This window comes from Salminus brasiliensis, chromosome 16 (genome assembly GCF_030463535.1).
Source record: "Salminus brasiliensis chromosome 16, fSalBra1.hap2, whole genome shotgun sequence".
In the NCBI taxonomy this organism is placed as follows: domain Eukaryota; kingdom Metazoa; phylum Chordata; class Actinopteri; order Characiformes; family Bryconidae; genus Salminus; species Salminus brasiliensis.
The window spans coordinates 33,459,522-33,478,187 of record NC_132893.1 but is presented as its reverse complement, the minus strand read 5'-3'; the positions used below and the strand labels follow the sequence as shown (position 1 = coordinate 33,478,187).

At 44.4% G+C, this 18,666-nt stretch overlaps 1 protein-coding gene across 1 annotated transcript; it reads left to right on the top strand.

The window, feature by feature from the left end:
• The first annotated feature begins 440 nt into the window (after positions 1-440).
• LOC140536843 (phospholipase A2, minor isoenzyme-like) lies at positions 441-4,200 on the top strand. The gene is made up of 4 exons (XM_072658894.1): positions 441-504; positions 3,539-3,689; positions 3,838-3,971; positions 4,064-4,200. Exons 1-4 carry the CDS (start codon positions 456-458, stop codon positions 4,180-4,182), a joined length of 453 nt encoding a protein of 150 aa, XP_072514995.1. The 5' UTR covers positions 441-455; the 3' UTR covers positions 4,183-4,200.
• The last annotated feature ends 14,466 nt before the right edge of the window (positions 4,201-18,666 follow it).

The following is an 18,666-nucleotide window of genomic DNA, read 5'->3' as shown; positions in this document are numbered from 1 at the left end:
AAAAAGGCTTTTTCTTCTTCTTCTTTAAAGCTGCCATTCTGGATATGTAAGGTATTTGCATGGCGGTGATGATATATTTCACTTGCATTTTCTTTGTATCCATTTCTATTTCTTTAAATTCCTTTAAAGAAGGTTTTCTGAGCCACAGTATCTGCATCCAGACCTTGAGCGCTATGGTCCTCCACACTTCGATTACTCTGCATCTCTGCACAGCACAGATTATTTTAAAAATAGCTAGATTTATAAGTTCATATAGTGTCAGGCAGTCGTGATGGTAGATAAGGCAATGCCTGTCAGAACGTGAGAGTTTCCAGGCATGGATCCACATGTGCCCTGAAATTTACCTGCAGCTCTCTTTGTTATCTATGTTGAGTTAAACATTTCAAGGTTGTTTTGTGGCTACATAAGTAGACCCGGCAGAGGGATGGGTTGAGTCGAACTCTCCACTGGACACCATGAAGACCCTCCACACTGTGCTCCTGCTGGCCATTGGCCTCACAGTCAGTAAGTGCCTGTTTTTTTTCTAATACAGTGACTTTTATGCAGAGGTTAAAGGTTCGTATTGAGATATTTGGCAGATATTTGCAGAAGAAATGTTTGCATTAGAACTTTCTCATGGTCACCACCATGAGTTTCACGTGCACATGTGTACACTCTTAAAAATAAAGGTACTACACAGTCCTTTGAGATGTTAGGAAATTGTTTAAAGAACCTTCAGCTGATGTAAAGGTTTTTTACCAATTTTTTAAAGGTTCTTCCCACCCGCACATCTCTTGCACACAGGGTTCTTCAGAAAACCAGTAGTTGTTATTCTATGGCATCACTCAAAGAAGTGTTTGTAGCACCTTAATGTTTTTGGGGTGGTGGACTGACTCTCTACCTAGCATTGAGTGACTGTGACATAAGAACCAACAACACTGGACCTGTTACATCACACCAGCACCACACACCACAACTGACATACTGTCATGTTAGTTAGAGAATACACCACCACCCCAACAATGGTCATCTGGTCAGCAGGGGACCTATGGTGGTCACTTGATAAACAGGGTAAATGTTGGCTGGTGAATTTTGTGTAATACATATATTTACAGCAGGTAACATTAAGAGAACACCCTACATGATCAGTTTCTCTGGTTTTACTGTTTATAGGCAGTGTGTTTGGATAAATGGGCATTTGTATTGTATTTCATAAAACATGGACAACATTTCCCCTCATTTCTAAATACAAATATTTATTATTTAGAGCATTTATTTATTTGCAGAAATGACAACTGTTGAAAAACAACTGGCAGAATCTGAATGCTCAAATTTCAGTGTGTATATATATATATATATATATATATATATATATATATATATATATATATATATATACAGTGAGTCCAAGAAGTATTTGATCCCTTGCTGATTTTCTTTGTTTGCCCACTAATAAAGACACTATCCTTCTGCACTTTTAATGGTAGATATATTCTAACATGGAGAGACAGAATATCAAGACAAAAATCCAGAATATAATTTTAAAGAATATATTTTAATTAATTTGTATTTCAATGAGGAAAATAAGTATTTGATCCCTCTTGCCAAACACACTCAATACTTAGTGGCAAAGCCTTTGTTTGCAAGCACAGCGGTGAGACGTTTGTTGTAGTTAACCACAAGTTTAGCACACACACCAGGGGGAATTTTGGCCCACTCTTCTTTGCAGATCCTCTCTAAATCATGAAGGTTGGTGGGCTGTCGCTTGGCAACTCTGACCTTCAGCTCCCTCCATAGATTTTCGATCGGATTGAGGTCTGGCGACTGGCTGGGCCACTCCATGACCTTAATGTGATTTTTCTTGAGCCAATCCTTTGTTGCCTTTGCTGTATGTTTAGGGTCGTTATCATGTTGGAAGACCCAACCACGGCCCATTTTCAGATCCCTGGCAGAGGGGAGGAGGTTGTCCCTCAGGATTGTGCGGTACATGGCTCCATCCATCTTCCCAGTGATGCGGTGAAGTAGCCCTGTACCCTTGGCAGAGAAACACCCCCAAAACATTATGCTTCCACCTCCATGCTTGACGGTGGGCACAGTGTTCTTGGGGTCATAGGCAGCATTTTTCTTCCTCCACACATGGCGGGTGGAGTTGAGGCCAAAAAGTTCAATTTTGGTCTCGTCTGACCACAAAACCTTCTCCCAATAACTTGGTTCATCTTTCAAATGATCATTGGCATACTTGAGGCGCGCCTCCACATGTGCTCTCTTCAGCAGGGGTACCTTTCGGGCACTGCAGGATGTGAATCCATTGTTGCGCAAAGTGTTGCCAATTGTTTCCTTGCAAACTGTGGTCCCAGCTGCCTTCAGGTCATTTGCTAACTCCTGCCGAGTGGTTGCAGGACGATTTCTGACTGTTCTCAGCATCATTGCCACCCCACGAGGCGAAATCTTCTTTGGAGCACCGGGCCGAGGTCTGTTGATTGTCATGTTATACTCTTTAAACTTTCTGATAATTGCACCAATAGTTGTTACTTTCACATCCAACACCTTACTAATCTTTTTGTAGCCCATTCCAGCTTTGTGAAGGTCAACAATTCTGACTCTGAGGTCCTGTGACAGCTCTTTGGTTTTACCCATGTTGGAGACTTGAAATCTGTGTGATCTGTCTGATTCTGTGGACAGGTGTTTTTCACACAAGTGATTAGTGAGAACAGGTGGCTTCAGGTCAGGTAACAAGTTGATTGGGAGTGTCTAACTGGTCTGTAAAAGCCAGAACTGCTAATGAATACTAAGGGATCAAATACTTATTTCACTCCATGAAATACAAATCAATTAATATATATTACTTAGATTTATTTTCTGGATTTTCTTTTTAATATTCTGTCTCTCCATGTAAGAATACATCTACCATTAAAAGTATAGAATGATCATGTCTTTATTAGTGGGCCAACGAAGAAAATCAGCAAGGGATCAAATACTTCTTGGACTCACTGTATATATATATATATATATATATTGGTGGTTCACTCTGAGCAAACTATTGACCATTTATTTCTTATTTTTATTTATTTATGTATTTATTTATTTATTAACTCAATGTAACATATTAAAACCATAGAATATGTATGACATAATTACAAGGGTTATGTGTATGTTCAGTACATCATATATAGCATTCAGGCAGAATCTTGTATCTCCAAAATGGCAAAAAAAACTCTTAATAGAAGGCAAAGTAAAAAGGTTTTATTCATGTTATTAATGTTGGAGTATTTCTATTAGTCCATTTCTCAACTGCCAGATTAATTATGTTATGTAAAAAATGGCAAAAATGGAGAGACATGGTTGCATGACAGCAATAATAATAATAATAATACATCTATTTTATGTGCTAAGAACTGGAGCTCAATGGATTTTATGGATGGATGGTTCTGTGTTCCTATTTCTTAAATAATAAATAAAGAATTGCAATAAATCTGTATTGTATCCTGAACACTGTTCTGTTGTTGTTACCTTACTTACTGCCTGTGTGTGTGTGTGTGTGTGTGTGTGTGTTATATAGCTCAGGCCCACCTCAACTACAAGGCTCTGTGGCAGTTCAGGGCTATGATCCTCTGCACCATGCCTGACAGCTGGCCAATTCTGGATTACAGCGACTATGGCTGCTACTGCGGCAAGGGCGGCTCAGGCACCCCTGTTGATGAGCTGGACAGGTTGGCATTAAAGAATTAGGGGAAATGAATTTTTTTATGCATTGCATTGAATTCACTTGTTGATTTGCACCATTAAAGAAGGAAAGTCAAATTAGTCCACAAGATCATTTCTATGTTCCTCCAAACCTTTTTTTTTTTATGCCTATAGATGCTGCGAGGTTCATGACCACTGCTACAGTGACGCCATGCAGCACAGTGCGTGCTGGCCAATCCTGGACAATCCTTACACAGAAATCTATGCCTATTCATGTGACAAGCCCAATAAGAAGATCACCTGCAAGAGTAAGTGACTGTAGGGGGGAGTTGGGAAGAATAATGGGAACAGTTTGTGGACAAGTTCATTCATTCAGACCTTCTATACTTTCTCTTCTCAGGCAACAACAATGAGTGTGAGATGTTTATCTGTGAGTGTGACAGAAAGGCTGCCGAGTGCTTTGCTGTTGCAGGCTACAATGAGGAGAATAAGCATTTGCCCAGCGACCGCTGCAAATAAACCCAGAAAATGCAACACAATAAACCCCAGACTGAACAGATATGAAAATCCTTTGTTTTTGCATAAAAAAAAAAATAAACTTAGCATGAACAAGCTACTGGCATGAGACACACTCTGATGTCTAGATCTCACTTTATACATTGTGTCTCTCTTGTTCTTTTCTGCACCAAGAAAGGATTCCATCGTAGCTAGAAGGGAAAACTTCTAAAAGACCGTAAGGAACCATTTTCTTCTGTGATGGTTTCCTTCTAGACAGAACATCCATAGCTTGACTGATTATACTCAATCATTGCAGCATTTCCTTTAAGATTGAGAGCTAGGACATCAAATCCTTACTCATTTCAGATTTTTCACTGAAATAAATTGGGTTTGAAGAGATAGAAAGGAGGTGTATGAGGGTAGGACCATAATGATGGGGACACCTGCCAGGAGTGGAGCTGATAATACCTGGTTTATGCCAATCACCTACATTTAAGGCATTTAGCAGACACTCTTAGCCAGAGCAACTTACAAAAGTGCTTTGCTATTTACCCAAGAAAAACCTCAGCTAGTTTAAATAAACTAATAATTAAAAGATCCTCTAAGTTTAGACTCTACTAAACACAAGTCAGTAAGGAGACCACTCTGCTATTCACCCAAGTACTCTCAGAAGAGGAGGTTTGAAGACAGCGAGCGTTGGACTCCCAGGGGAAGTTCGTTCCACCACTTCAGTGCAGGACAGAAAAAAAGTCTGGACGCTTGTCTTCTGTCAAGTTTGAGGGATGGCATGTTGAGCTGAGCCGTACTTGAAGCTCGAAGGGCTCTTGGTGCAGATTGACTTTTGCCCAATGTCAGGTCACAGACAAGACAAAAAGGAAGAACAATTTTCACAACAAAGCAGCATCCAAGTAAAATGAGTGAAAGCAGAAAACAGAATAAGGCCAATGTGCTTCATATATTACAAATTGGTCATAAAAAAAAAAAAAAAAACATTTAACCAGTCAAAAATACAAGAACTGTAGGGCTGCCATCCTGTAAAAGCACAGCTACCCAAAACAATTACTGCTTGACAGAGCTGTCTTGGCCTCTCCGGGTGGCAGGTTTGTAGACAGGCTCATTCACATTCCAGGCAAAGCTGTAGCTGGTCGCTCTAGACCCCTCAAAGCTATACAAGCCTGGAGAACCAGAAACAGAGGAGCTACCTTGTGCTTCAGACGTCTGCTGGCTGAAGGAGTCTACAGCAGGTTGCTGCTGGGAAGAGGCTCCAAGGGCTTGGCTGCTGTAGCTTTGCACAAGTCCAAAGTTAACTGGGGCGCCTTGGGCAGATGTGGAGGTTCTGGATGGCACAGAGCTTACTGGACTGTACTGGTCAAAGCCTCCCACCTGGGTTGTACTGCTTGGAGACACAGGGCGGTAGTTGGCAGACGTCTGTGAGGGGCTTGCAACTTGAGACAGCAGAGGGGCATAAGAGCCTGTGCTTTGCAATGCATCACTAGAGTACGGCTGGGCGGCAGCCTGCCCAGAAGAACTCTGGCTAAAGGATGAAGACACACTTGGGGATCTCCAGGTTACAGAGCTTTGAGCCACCTGGAATGGCTGGGACACAGAGGGACCTGCAGTATTTAGGGATGTACTGGGAAACCGGCTGGATGTTTGGAAGGACGGAAGCTGGGCAGCACTCTGGGTCAAGGCTACATTTGAAGCTGGAGCACTTTGGCTTTGAAAGCCAAACCCAAAAGAGCCTGGGGTGCTTTGGCTTTGAGAAGTAGAGGGATAGTTGCTTGAGGCTGCCTGGCCCACAGAACCCTGGGATGGGAACAAAGGCTGGTTGGTTTGCCCAGCCTGGAATCCAAAAGGATCTACCCTATACCACTGAGCAGGTCCTGCAGTATATGCACTCACTAAACCCTGTGAGGGTAACACAGGCCTGTCTGGTGACCCCACATACTGGGTGGACGTCTGAACACTCTGTTGACCCTGTGAAGGGGAATACAAGCTAGAGGGCTGGCTATACAGTGCACCTGCTGAGGACTGAAATCCATAGCTGTCTTGCTGAGACGTTGGGGCAGTCACACCTGTTGAACTCACAAATGAGCTCACAGGCCCCAAGGACTGGGTTTGGGTTCCAGGGACATAGCGGGATGGAAAGCTCTGTGGCACAGAAGAAACTCCTAGGCCTGGAGAAGCATACTGCAAGCTGCTCTGCTGTGAGGAGAGAGACTGGCTAGATGAACCCTGGGATGGAGACACAGGCTGGTATGGGGCAGGTATTCCAACACCCTGACCCTGTGACAGGGAACCAGCTGAGGACTGAAATCCATAGCCATCTTGCCTAGAGGTTGTTCCAAGGTCACTTGCTAAGCTAGGGGTTGAGGTCACAGGCCCTGATCCCCAGGATGAAGACACTGGTCTGTTTACTAGCTGGCTCTGAAATCCAGGGACAGCCTGGCTTGTGCCGTTCTGTGCTAGCAGAGGTAACCTTGATACACCATAGTTAGACATCCCTGAAGTTTGAACCATGTAGCCACCCTGAGACTGGGGAAGGGGATTGTACTGGTTTAGGACATTTTGATCACTGGAGGTTGTGAACTGCCTTAGGAATCCAGGAACACTTGCAACAGACCCTCTGCTACCAGAAGCACTCAGAGGCTGAGCAGAAACCAGACCATACACTGCAGCTTCAGTTCCAGGGCTACTGAAATCTTGCTGGTGTAGAAAAATGTCTACATAGTGTTGCCCGTACCCCACCCCTCTTCCGGGGCGCAACACCTTGCGTGTTCGTTTTGTGGAAAGAGTCGCAGACGAGTGGAGTGAAGTTAGAAGCAAACCAAAGTATTTATTTAAGAATGCTGGATCCAGGAGAACAAATGCATTAAAGACAGTGTATCAACCATCCCAAAGCAAAGTTCTGACCCCGTTCTCATCTGACTCCACGTTTATACCCCAAATGACGTGAAACCTGCCGATGAGGCGTTTCTACAGATTAGTCTATGTGAATATGCAAGATGGCACATGTTAGTACGTGTCTGACTCCACCATCATGCTTGACCTTGACTATGTTCTGTATTTTCTCAAAGCTGGACAGTGTAGCGTTCTCTATGTGTGTGCGAGGCAGCTGCAGGTTAGGGAGTTACCCACACAGAGAGAAGGCCGCTTTGTCCGACCCTATCAGCATCCCCTCTACCCACACAGAGAGAAGGCCGCTCCGTCCGACCCTATCAGCATCCCCTCCATATCACTTCAGTTCAAACAAAGTACACCAGTCCCAATTGGGGCCAACACGATGGTCCATGACAGTGACTTCAGACACATGGAGTGGCCTCACTTGTCATGCTGATGTATAGTTTTAGTAACGCAAATGTCTTTAAGCGTGAATCACCCGCCTGATCTCCAGGACCTTTGGCAACTCCAGTTTGCCAAAAGTTAGCAGTTCTACCCTGCCAGACTAGGAAGAGAACAGAAAGGTATAAGTTATGAGGTTAATAACATTAAATTCTAGTTACAGTCATATTAGAGGTTTCTCTCACTCTTACCACCAAGTCCATTAGCGGTTTCCCATAGAAGCAATGCCAAACACAGGCAATGGAGGCTACAAAACAAAGAGAACCATTTAAATCCACAGCAGCACCCAAACAGACTGACTATATAAATCACATTCTGGGATATTTACCCTTTCCTCCACCACACCATGTCTCAAAATCTGTGTGTGTCAACTAGAGCACAACCTATACCATTACCCTCAAAGGACCACTGAACACAAACTAAGTAGACATACACCCAAACCCTATGAGACTCCTTTATAAAGCACCCCGTTAGCCCACATGACCCACTGTCACATGACTTCATGAAACAATGTTCAGCTGCGGCTGATCAAGTTAATACTATTGCAGCTTTTCACGGGTAGATTTTACTTAAGCAGGTGTTTAAATATTACACACATTAAATATTTGTCTTATAATGATTTGGACAAGAATCAATCTGATCATATCTGCACTAAAATGACAATACAATACAACAGTGCAGCAGTGACTGAAAAGAGCACTGATGAGAAAGGTCTATTGAATTGTTCTCAGCAAAGATGTTAATTACAATACAACCGCCCGTCAGTGTCTTCATGTATTTGGCACACAGGCGGTGAACAGGCCTCAATCTTTACTATGAGTCCTGCCTCCCTAACCCCAAAGACAGCACTAACAGGACTGGGTTTGCCGCTTCTTGCTAACGTGTGAGAGGCTGTGGTTGTAAGAAGCACCAAATCTCGGTCAACTAGATGTGCATGTAGGCAGAGTGAGAGACAGCACCCAATCTGGTATGAATTCAGTAAGAAAGAAAATCAGTGCATCTTTTTAAAAACCCAAAATCTTTTCCTAATTTTTATTCATTTTTTATTAAATGGATATTAAGAATATTCATTCAGAATGATCTGTTATCAGAGGCTACGCTTAATCCCTGTCCAGGAAACTGACCCTAAGTGTTTGACTGTTTTTTAATCAGTTGCTAAAACAAACTGAGCTGAGCTTCGGTTCTGTTATCTGATGGAAATGGAAATTATCTTCTTAAAACTAATTAAATATTTAATTTGATGAACTGCACTGACAGACAAACCAACTTTAATCAGTCATTAAAAATACTTATTTGTTATTAGTTTTTGCAATAATTCTTGCCTGGTGATATTTGTGTGGTTTAATTATTAGATAATGTATGTAAATCGGTGGTTCAGTTAGGTGCTTCAGTGACCCTCCATCTCAGATACAGAGGCGAAGTCAACAAAAACTACTTAAAACTCTTTTCTGATGTCAGAGAATAGGAAAGCCCTCGCAAATATGACGTTCTTATAGTTACATCCTTCCTAACGTAGTCTAAAATCCCCCCAAAACATATGGCTTGGACCCGCGCAGCCCTTTTCTGTTGTGAATGCCTTGGTTACGGTTAAATACAGAATATGGTCACAGCAAATGGCAAAAGATGGTTAATTTATATATTTCATATTACACATCAATATAATGTGACGGTCTGCACAATTGTATTTATTTGGGTTCATAACAAAACATCTAAACAAGGAAACATTCATGAAAAAAATGAATTGAATTTCAGGATTTTAAATTTTTTTTTATTATTATTTATTGAATTTAGCCATTGTTCAACTTTGCTTGTGACCCTGCTTCTCCACCTGCCTCTCCTCTATCTGAGCTACTGCAGGGTCGGGTTGGTTCTGTCGCCTGAAAACATATGGCGGTGATGCATTCATATGAACAGAGAGCAAAAACATCCATGGCTTTGTTGAATTTTATTATTAACATTATCATTATTTTCTTCCTGAATCCATACCAGATTTGATCATTGTGAACGCGGTGGTTGGGAGTTGCCTCTTACTCTGCCCACATGTACATCTAGTTGACAGCACTTTAATGCTTCTTACAACTACAGCTCTTTCAAAGGTTAGCAAGAAATGGCAAAGCCAATCCTGCCAGATTTAAATTATTGTTGGGGTCAAATGTGTAGACCTTTCTCATCAGGGCAATTTTCTATCAGTGCTACATATTACATATATACCCTGTAATTCGTAGTGCAAGTGCAGATATGATCAGATTTTTCAGTAATTCTGCACAGATTGGTTCTCATCCAAATCATTATCAGATAAATATTTAATGTGTGTAATATACAAACAACATTTAAACACCTGCTTAAGTAAAATCTACCCATGAAAAAGCTACACTTGCATTAAGTTAATCAGCCGCAGCTGAACATTGTTTCATGAAGTCATGTGACAGTGCGTCATGTGGGCTAACGGGGTGCTTTATAAAGGAGTCTCATAGGGTTTGGGTGTATGTCTACTTAGTTTGTGTTCAGTGGTTATTTGAGGGTAATGGTATAGGTTGTACTCTAGTTGACACACACAGATTTTGAGACATGGTGTGGTGGAGGAAAGGGTAAATATCCCAGAATGTGATTTATATAGTCAGTCTGTTTGGGAGCTGCTGTGGATTTAAATGGTTCTCTTTGTTTTGTAGCCTCCATTGCCTGTTCTTGGCATTGCTTCTGTGGGAAACTGCTAATGGACTTGGTGGTAAGAGTGAGAGAAACCTCTAATATGACTGTAACTAGAATTTAATGTTATTAACCTCATAACTTTATACCTTTCTGTTCTCTTCTTAGTCTGGCAGGGTAGAGCTGCTAACCTTTGGCAAAGTGGTGTTGCCAAAGGTCCTGGAGATCAGTCTGTTTCTCCTGTCCAGCAAGATTTCAGTAGCCCTGGAACTGAAGCTGTAGTGTATGGTCTGGTTTCTGCTCAGCCTCTGAGTGCTTCTGGTAGCAGAGGGTCTGTTGCAAGTGTTCCTGGATTCCTAAGGCAGTTCACAACCTCCAGTGATCAAAATGTCCTAAACCAGTACAATCCCCTTCCCCAGTCTCAGGATGGCTACACTGCTCAATCTTCTGGGACTTCTAACTATGGTGTATCAAGGCTACCTCTGCTAGCGCAGAGCAGCACAAGCCAGGCTGTCCCTGGATTTCAGAGCCAGCTAGTAAACAGACCAGTGTCTTCATCCCAGGGATCAGGGCCTGTGACCTCAACCCCTAGCTTAGCAAGTGACCTTGGAACAACCTCTAGGCAAGATGGCTATGGATTTCAGTCCTCAGCTGGTACCCTGTCACAGGGTCAGGGTGTTGGAATACCTGCCCCATACCAGCCAGTGTCTCCATCCCAGGGTTCATCTAGCCAGTCTCTCTCCTCACAGCAGAGCAGCTTGCAGTATGCTTCTCCAGGTCTAGGAGTTTCTTCTGTGCCACAGAGCCTTCAATCCCGGTATGTCCCTGGAAGCCAAACCCAGTCCTCAGGCCCTGTGACCCAAACCCTCAGCTTAGCAAGTGACCTTGGAACAACCTCTAGGCAAGACAGCTATGGATTTCAGTCCTCAGCTGGTACCCTGTCACAGGGTCAGGGTGTTGGAATACCTGCCCCATACCAGCCTGTGTCTCCATCCCAGGGTTCATCTAGCCAGTCTCTCTCCTCACAGCAGAGCAGCTTGCAGTATGCTTCTCCAGGCCTTGGAGTTTCTTCTGTGCCACAGAGCCTTTCATCCCGCTATGTCCCTGGAACCCAAACCCAGTCCTCAGGGCTGGTGAGCTCATCTATGATTATAGTGCGTGATTCTACCACAAGCTCTCAGCAAGATGGCATTGGTATTCAATCAGCAGCAGGTACACTGTATGGCCAGCCCTCTAGCTCGTATTCCTCTTCCCAGGGTCAGAGGGTTCAGACACCGACCCAGTATGGGGTGTTGCCAGACAAGCCCCCACAGGGTTTAATAGGTTCATATGCGTCTCCCCCTCAAACACAGTCCCTGTCTGCACTGTACCAGCCTGTGTCTCCATCCCAGGGATCAGCTAGCCAGCCTCTTTCCTCACAGCAGAGCAGCTTGCAGTATGCTTCTCCTAGCCTGGGTCTGACTCAGAGCCTTGGGTCTCGCTATGCCCCCCAGTCCTCAAGGCCTGTGACCTTATCCCTGAGTTCAACAAGTGATGCTGCCCCAACATCTCAGCAAGACGGCCATGGATTTCAGTCCTCAGCTGGTGCACTGTATAGCCAGCCCTCTAGCTTGTATTCCCCTTCACAGGGTCGACAGAGTGTTCAGATGTCCACCCAGTATGTGGGGTCACCAGACAGGCCTGTGCTCCCCTCACAGGGTTTAGTGAGTGCATATACTGCAGGACCTGCTCAGTGGTATAGGGTAGATCCTTTTGGATTCCAGGCTGGGCAAACCAACCAACCTTTGTTCCCATTCCAGGGTTCTATGGGCCAGGCAGCCTCAAGCAGCTATCCCTCTACATCTCAAAGCCAAAGCACCCCAGGTTCTTTTGGGTTTGGCTTTCAAAGCCAAAGTGCTCCAGCTTCAACCGTAGCCTTGACCCAGAGTGCTGCCCAGCCTCCATCCTTCCAAACATCCAGCCGGTTCCCCAGTACATCCCTAAATACTGTAGGTCCCGCTGCCTCTGTGTCCCAGCCATTCCAAGTGGCCCAAAGCTCTGTGACCTGGAGATCTCCAAGTGTATCTTCATCCTTTAGCCAGAGTTCTTCTGGGCCTGTTGCTCCTGTAGCTGCCACCCAACCGTACTCCAGTGATGCATTGCAAAGCACAGGCTCTTATGCCCCTCTACCATCTCAAGTTGCAACCCTCTCGCAGATGTCTGCCAACTACCGCCCTGTTTCTCTGAGCAGTACAACCCAGGTGGGAAGCTTTGACCAGTACAGTCCAGTAAGCTCTGTCCCATCCAGAGCCTCCACATCTGCCCAAGGCGCCCCAGTTAACTTTGGACTTGTGCAAAGCTACAGCAGCCAAGCACTTGGAGGCTCTGTCCAGCAGCAACCTGCTGTAGACTCCTCCTTCAGCCAGCAGACTTCTGAAGCACAAGGCAGCTCCTCAGTTTCTGGTTCTCCAGGCTTGTATAGCTTTGAAAGGTCTGGGTCAACCAGCTACAGTTTTGATTGGAACCTGAATGAGCCTGTCTACAAACCTGCCACCCGGAGAGGCCAAGACAGCTCTGTCAAGCAGTAATCGTTTTGGGTAGTGGTGACTGTTTGACTGGTTAATGACTTGTTTGTATGTTCAACCTTTAATAAATACAGCTTATTGGTTTAATTCTGTCTCTGCATTTCAGTTTATTGTGGTTTTCTTGTATAACTGCCACATTTGTCTTTGTTCAGGAAAAGTCACTTTGGCTTTCCCCCCAAACCCACATGCACTGGGTGGAATGCAGGGTTTTATTTATTTCTGGTCTTTAGGTACATTCATCTTAATGGTCTAGTAACTAGTTGTCTTGTTGCAATTTCAATGTGCTTACTATTCTGATTGGCATCTCCAGTTCTTAGGAGTAACCTTTTTTTGCTGCAGGTACTGGCTAGGCTTGGAGTCAGGACCAGAGAAACACTTGATGCCTTTTTCCCTTTAGTTCTTTAAATGGATCTCTCAAAGCTTCTATTTCCAGAGTTGTGTAGTGTACACTCTGGTCTATTGATGGGCTATCAGTGTTACACCTCTGCCAAGTGTGGGTCCTTCAGCTGGGAGAACCCCTCACTTGTGTTTTACTCCATCTATTGAACATCTACTTTTGCATGCACACTTGCAGTTGGTTAGATGCCCCCCCTACTACAGCCAGAATTATTATTATTTTTTATTATTTTTTAGAATGAACCCTCTAGAGTTTATGCAGAAAAATGAGCAGAGATAATCTTTGGTTATTTTATCTGATAGAAATTAAAAGTCATTTCTGTAATCTTAACTATTTAATGTGATAAATTTAAGTGTTATGTTAACAGCAGTTATTAAAATTATTTTTGCCCTGTCCTGTTTTTAACCAGTAGGGTTTCATTTCATGGTCCCTTTTAAATAATTACATGCTATTAATGTGATAAACACATCCCACCCAGCACCAGATGTCATATGGACATTGTTTTTGGTATAAATCAGTTTTTTTTTCATGGACTTTATTTAGTGTTAAAAAGTAATCTGTGTGTAGTCTTTCTGATTTGGTCCAAATTAAGCCCAAAGTGGACGCCTTTTCGTACCACATATATAATTATGAAAGTAACCAGCTGTTTTTATCTCCTTCCCAGCATGTGGGAAGTTATGTTGACAACACTGCGTCTATTAATTACAGTTAATAACTGTTTGAAGAGATAAATACCAAGGCTACTATTTTGCTTGAGTGTCTCCTCAGTGCTCTTTTCAGTCGCTGCTACACTGTTGTATTGAAACCTGTCATTTTTAGTTCAAGTACAGATATGATCAAATGTTTTCAGTCATACTGCACAGATTGATTCTTGTCTAAATCATTATAAGACAAATATTTAATGTGTGTAATATTTAAACACCTGCTTAAGTAAAATCTACCCGTGAAAAGCTGCACTTGCATTAAGTTAATCAGCCGCAGCTGAACATTGTTTCATGAAGTCATGTGACAGTGGGTCATGTGGGCTAACGGGGTGCTTTATAATGGAATCTCATAGGGTTTGGGTGTATGTCAACTTAGTTTGTGTTCAGTGGTACTTTGAGGGTAATGGTATAGGTTGTGCTTTAGTTGATACACAGATTTTGAGACATGGTGTGGTGGAGGAAAGGGTAAATATCCCAGAATGTGATTTATATAGTCAGTCTGTTTGGGAGCTGCTGTGGATTTAAATGGTTCTCTTTGTTTTGTAGCCTCCATTGCCTGTTCTTGGCATTGCTTCTGTGGGAAACTGCTAATGGACTTGGTGGTAAGAGTGAGAGAAACCTCTAATATGACTGTAACTAGAATTTAATGTTATTTACCTCATAACTTTAGACCTTTCTGTTCTCTTCCTAGTCTGGCAGGGTATAACTGCTAACCTTTGGCAAAGTGGTGTTGCCAAAGGTCCTGGAGATCAGTCTGTTTCTCCTGTCCAGCAAGATTTCAGTAGCCCTGGAACTGAAGCTGCAGTGTATGGTCTGGTTTCTGCTCAGCCTCTGAGTGCTTCTGGTAGCAGAGGGTCTGTTGCAAGTGTTCCTGGATTCCTAAGGCAGTTCACAACCTCCAGTGATCAAAATGTCCTAAACCAGTACAATCCCCTTCCCCAGTCTCAGGGTGGCTACACTGCTCAATCTTCTGGGACTTCTAACTATGGTGTATCAAGGCTACCTCTGCTAGCGCAGAGCGGCACAAGCCAGGCTGTCCCTGGATTTCAGAGCCAGCTAGTAAACAGACCAGTGTCTTCATCCTGGGGAACAGGGCCTGTGACCTCAACCCCTAGTTTAGCAAGTGACCTTGGAATAACCTCTAGGCAAGACAGCTATGGATTTCAGTCCTCAGCTGGTACCCTGTCACAGGGTCAGGGTGTTGGAATACCTGCCCCATACCAGCCTGTGTCTCCATCCCAGGGTTCATCTAGCCAGTCTCTTTCCTCACAGCAGAGCAGCTTGCAGTATGCTTCTCCAGGCCTAGGAGTTTCTTCTCTGCCACAGAGCCTTTCATCCCGCTATGTCCCTGGAACCCAAACCCAGTCCTCAGGGCTGGTGAGCTCATCTATGATTATAGTGCATGATTCTACCACAAGCTCTCAGCAAGATGGCATTGGTATTCAATCAGCAGCAGGTACACTGTATGGCCAGCCCTCTAGCTCGTATTCCTCTTCCCAGGGTCAGAGGGTTCAGACACCGACCCAGTATGGGGTGTTGCCAGACAAGCCCCCACAGGGTTTAATAGGTTCATATGCGTCTCCCCCTCAAACACAGTCCCTGTCTGCACTGTACCAGCCTGTGTCTCCATCCCAGGGATCAGCTAGCCAGCCTCTTTCTTCACAGCAGAGCAGCCTGCAGTATACTTCTCCTAGCCTGGGTCTAACTCAGAGCCTTGGGTCTCGCTATGCCCCCCAGTCCTCAAGGCCTGTGACCTCATCCCTTAGTTCAACAAGTGATGCTGCCCCAACATCTCAGCAAGACGGCTATGGATTTCAGTCCTCAGCTGGTGCACTGTATAGCCAGCCCTCTAGCTTGTATTCCCCTTCACAGGGTCAACAGAGTGTTCAGATGTCCACCCAGTATGTGGGGTCACCAGACAGGCCTGTGCTCCCCTCACAGGGTTTAGTGAGTGCATATACTGCAGGCCCTGCTCAGTGGTATAGGGTAGATCCTTTTGGATTCCAGGCTGGGCAAACCAACCAACCTTTGTTCCCATTCCAGGGTTCTATGGGCCAGGCAGCCTCAAGCAGCTATCCCTCTACATCTCAAAGCCAAAGCACCCCAGGTTCTTTTGGGTTTGGCTTTCAAAGCCAAAGTGCTCCAGCTTCAACCGTAGCCTTGACCCAGAGTGCTGCCCAGCCTCCATCCTTCCAAACATCCAGCCGGATCCCTAGTACGTCCCTAAGTACTGTAGGTGCCTCTGTGTCCCAGCCATTCCAAGTGGCCCAAAGCTCTGTAACCTGGAGATCTCCAAGTGTATCTTCATCCTTCAGCCAGAGTTCTTCTGGGCCTGTTGCTCCTGTAGCTGCCACCCAACAGTACTCCAGTGATTCATTGCAAAGCACAGGCTCTTATGCCCCTCTGTCATCTCAAGTTGCAACCCCCTCGCAGATGTCTGCCAACTACCCCCCTGTGTCTCCAAGCAGTACAACCCAGGTGGGAGGCTTTGACCAGTACAGTCCAGTAAGCTATGTCCCATCCAGAGCCTCCACATCTGCCCAAGGTGCCCCAGTTAACTTTGGACTTGTGCAAAGCTACAGCAGCCAAGCACTTGGAGGCTCTGTCCAGCAGCAACCTGCTGTAGACTCCTTCAGCCAGCAGACATCTGAAGCACAAGGTAGCTCCTCAGTTTCTGGTTCTCCAGGCTTGTATAGCTTTGAAGGGTCTAGGTCAACCAGCTACAGCTTCACTCGGAACCTGAATGAGCCTGTCTACAAACCTGCCACCCGGAGAGGCCAAGACAGCTCAGTCAAGCAGTAATTGTTTTGGGTAGCTGTGACTGTTTGACTGGTTAATGACTTGTTTGTATGTTCAACCTTTAATAAATGCAGCTTATTTGTTTAATTCTGTCTCTGCATTTCAATTTATTGTGGTTTTCTTGTATAACTGCCACATTTGTCTTTTGTTCAGGAAAAGTCACTTTGGTTTTCCCCCAAACCCACATGCACTGAGTGGAATGTAGGGTTTCATTACTGGTCTTTAGGTGCTTTCATCTTAATGGTGTAGTTGTCTTGTAGCAATTTCAGTGTGCTTACTATTCTGATTGGCATCTCCAGTTCTTAGGAGTAACCTTTTCTTGCAGCAGGTACTGGCTAGGCTTGGAGTCAGGACATGAAAAACACTTGATGCACTTTTCCCTTTAGTTCTCTCAATGGATCTCTCAAAAAGCTTCTATTTCCAGAGTTGTGTAGTGTACACTCTGATCTATTGATGGGCTATCTGTGTTACACCTCTGCCCAGTGTGGGTCCTTCAGCTGGGAGAACCCTTCATTTGTGTTTTACTCCGTCCATTGAACATCTATTTTTGCATGCACCCTTGCAGTTGGGTGTATCTCTCTCCCCTCCACTACAGCCAGAATAATAAACCCACATTATACTTGAATATAAGAGACAACCAAATGATGTTTCTTTTAGTTTTGGTGACTCTGAATGCTGTGTGAGAAATCTACATGTTGTTATAATGTATTTTGAAACTTTAGTTTGTTCTGACCAGCCAATCCTGTTAGAGATGTGGGTTAGGGAGGCAGGACTCGTAGTAGAGAAAGAGGTCTGTTCGCTGCCTGTGTATTAAATGCATTAAGACACTGACAGATGGTTACATTTTAATAAAAAAATAGAAATAAAACGATTAGTGAGAACAATTCAGTAGACCTTTCTCATCCGTGCTCTTTTCAGTCACTGCTGCACTGTTGTATTGTATTGTCATTTTAGTGCAGATATGATCAGATTGATTCTTGTCCAAATCATTATCAGACAAATATTTAATGTGTGGAATATGCAAATAATATTTAAACACCTGCTTATGTAAAATCTACCCACAGAAAAGCTACACTTGCTTGTGCATTTACATTTACATTTATGGCATTTAGCTGACGCTCTTATCCAGAGCGACTTACAAGGTTACTCGTATTACAGAGGAGGGCCAATGTAGTGTTAGGAGTCTTACCCAAGGACTCTTATTGGTGTAGCGCAGCATACCAGACTCGGAATCAAACCCTGGTCTCCCACATGGTGGTGTTGTAACTCAATGGCAGGTAGAGGTGTTATCTGTTATTGTGCAGTGTATGGTCTGGTTTCTGCTCAGCCTCTGAGTGCTTCTGGTAGCAGAGGGTCTGTTGCAAGTGGTCCTGGACTCCTAAGGCAGTTCACAACCTCCAGTGATCAAAATGTCCTAAGCCAGTACAATCCCCTTCCCCAGTCTCAGGGTGGCTACATGGCTCAATCTTCAGGGACGTCTAACTATGGTGTATCAAGGTTACCTCTGCTAGCACAGAGCGGCACAAGCCAGGCTGTCCCTGGATTTCAGAGCCAGCTAGTAAACAGACCAGTGTCTTCATCCCAGGGATCAGGGCCTGTGACCTCAACCCCTAGCTTAGCAAGTGACCTTGGAACAACCTCTAGGCAAGACATCTATGGATTTCAGGGTCAGGGTGTTGGAATGCCTACCCAATACCAGCCGTCTCTGGATTCATCTAGCCAGTCTCTCTCCTCACAGCAGAGCAGCTTGCAGCATGCTTCTCCAGGCCTAGGAGTTTCTTCTCTGCCACAGAGCTTTCCATCCCGCTATGTCCCTGAAACCCAAACCCAGTCCTCAGGGCCTGTGAGCTCATTTGTGAGTTCAACAGGTGGCTCTGCCCCAACGTCTCAGCAAGACAGCTATGGATTTCAGTCCTCAGCAGGTACAATGTATAGCCAACCCTCTACCTTGGATTCTTCTACACAGGGTGTTCAGATGTCCACCCAGTATGTGGGGTCACCAGACAGGCCTGTGCTCCCCTCACAGGGTTTAGTGAGTGCATATACTGCAGGC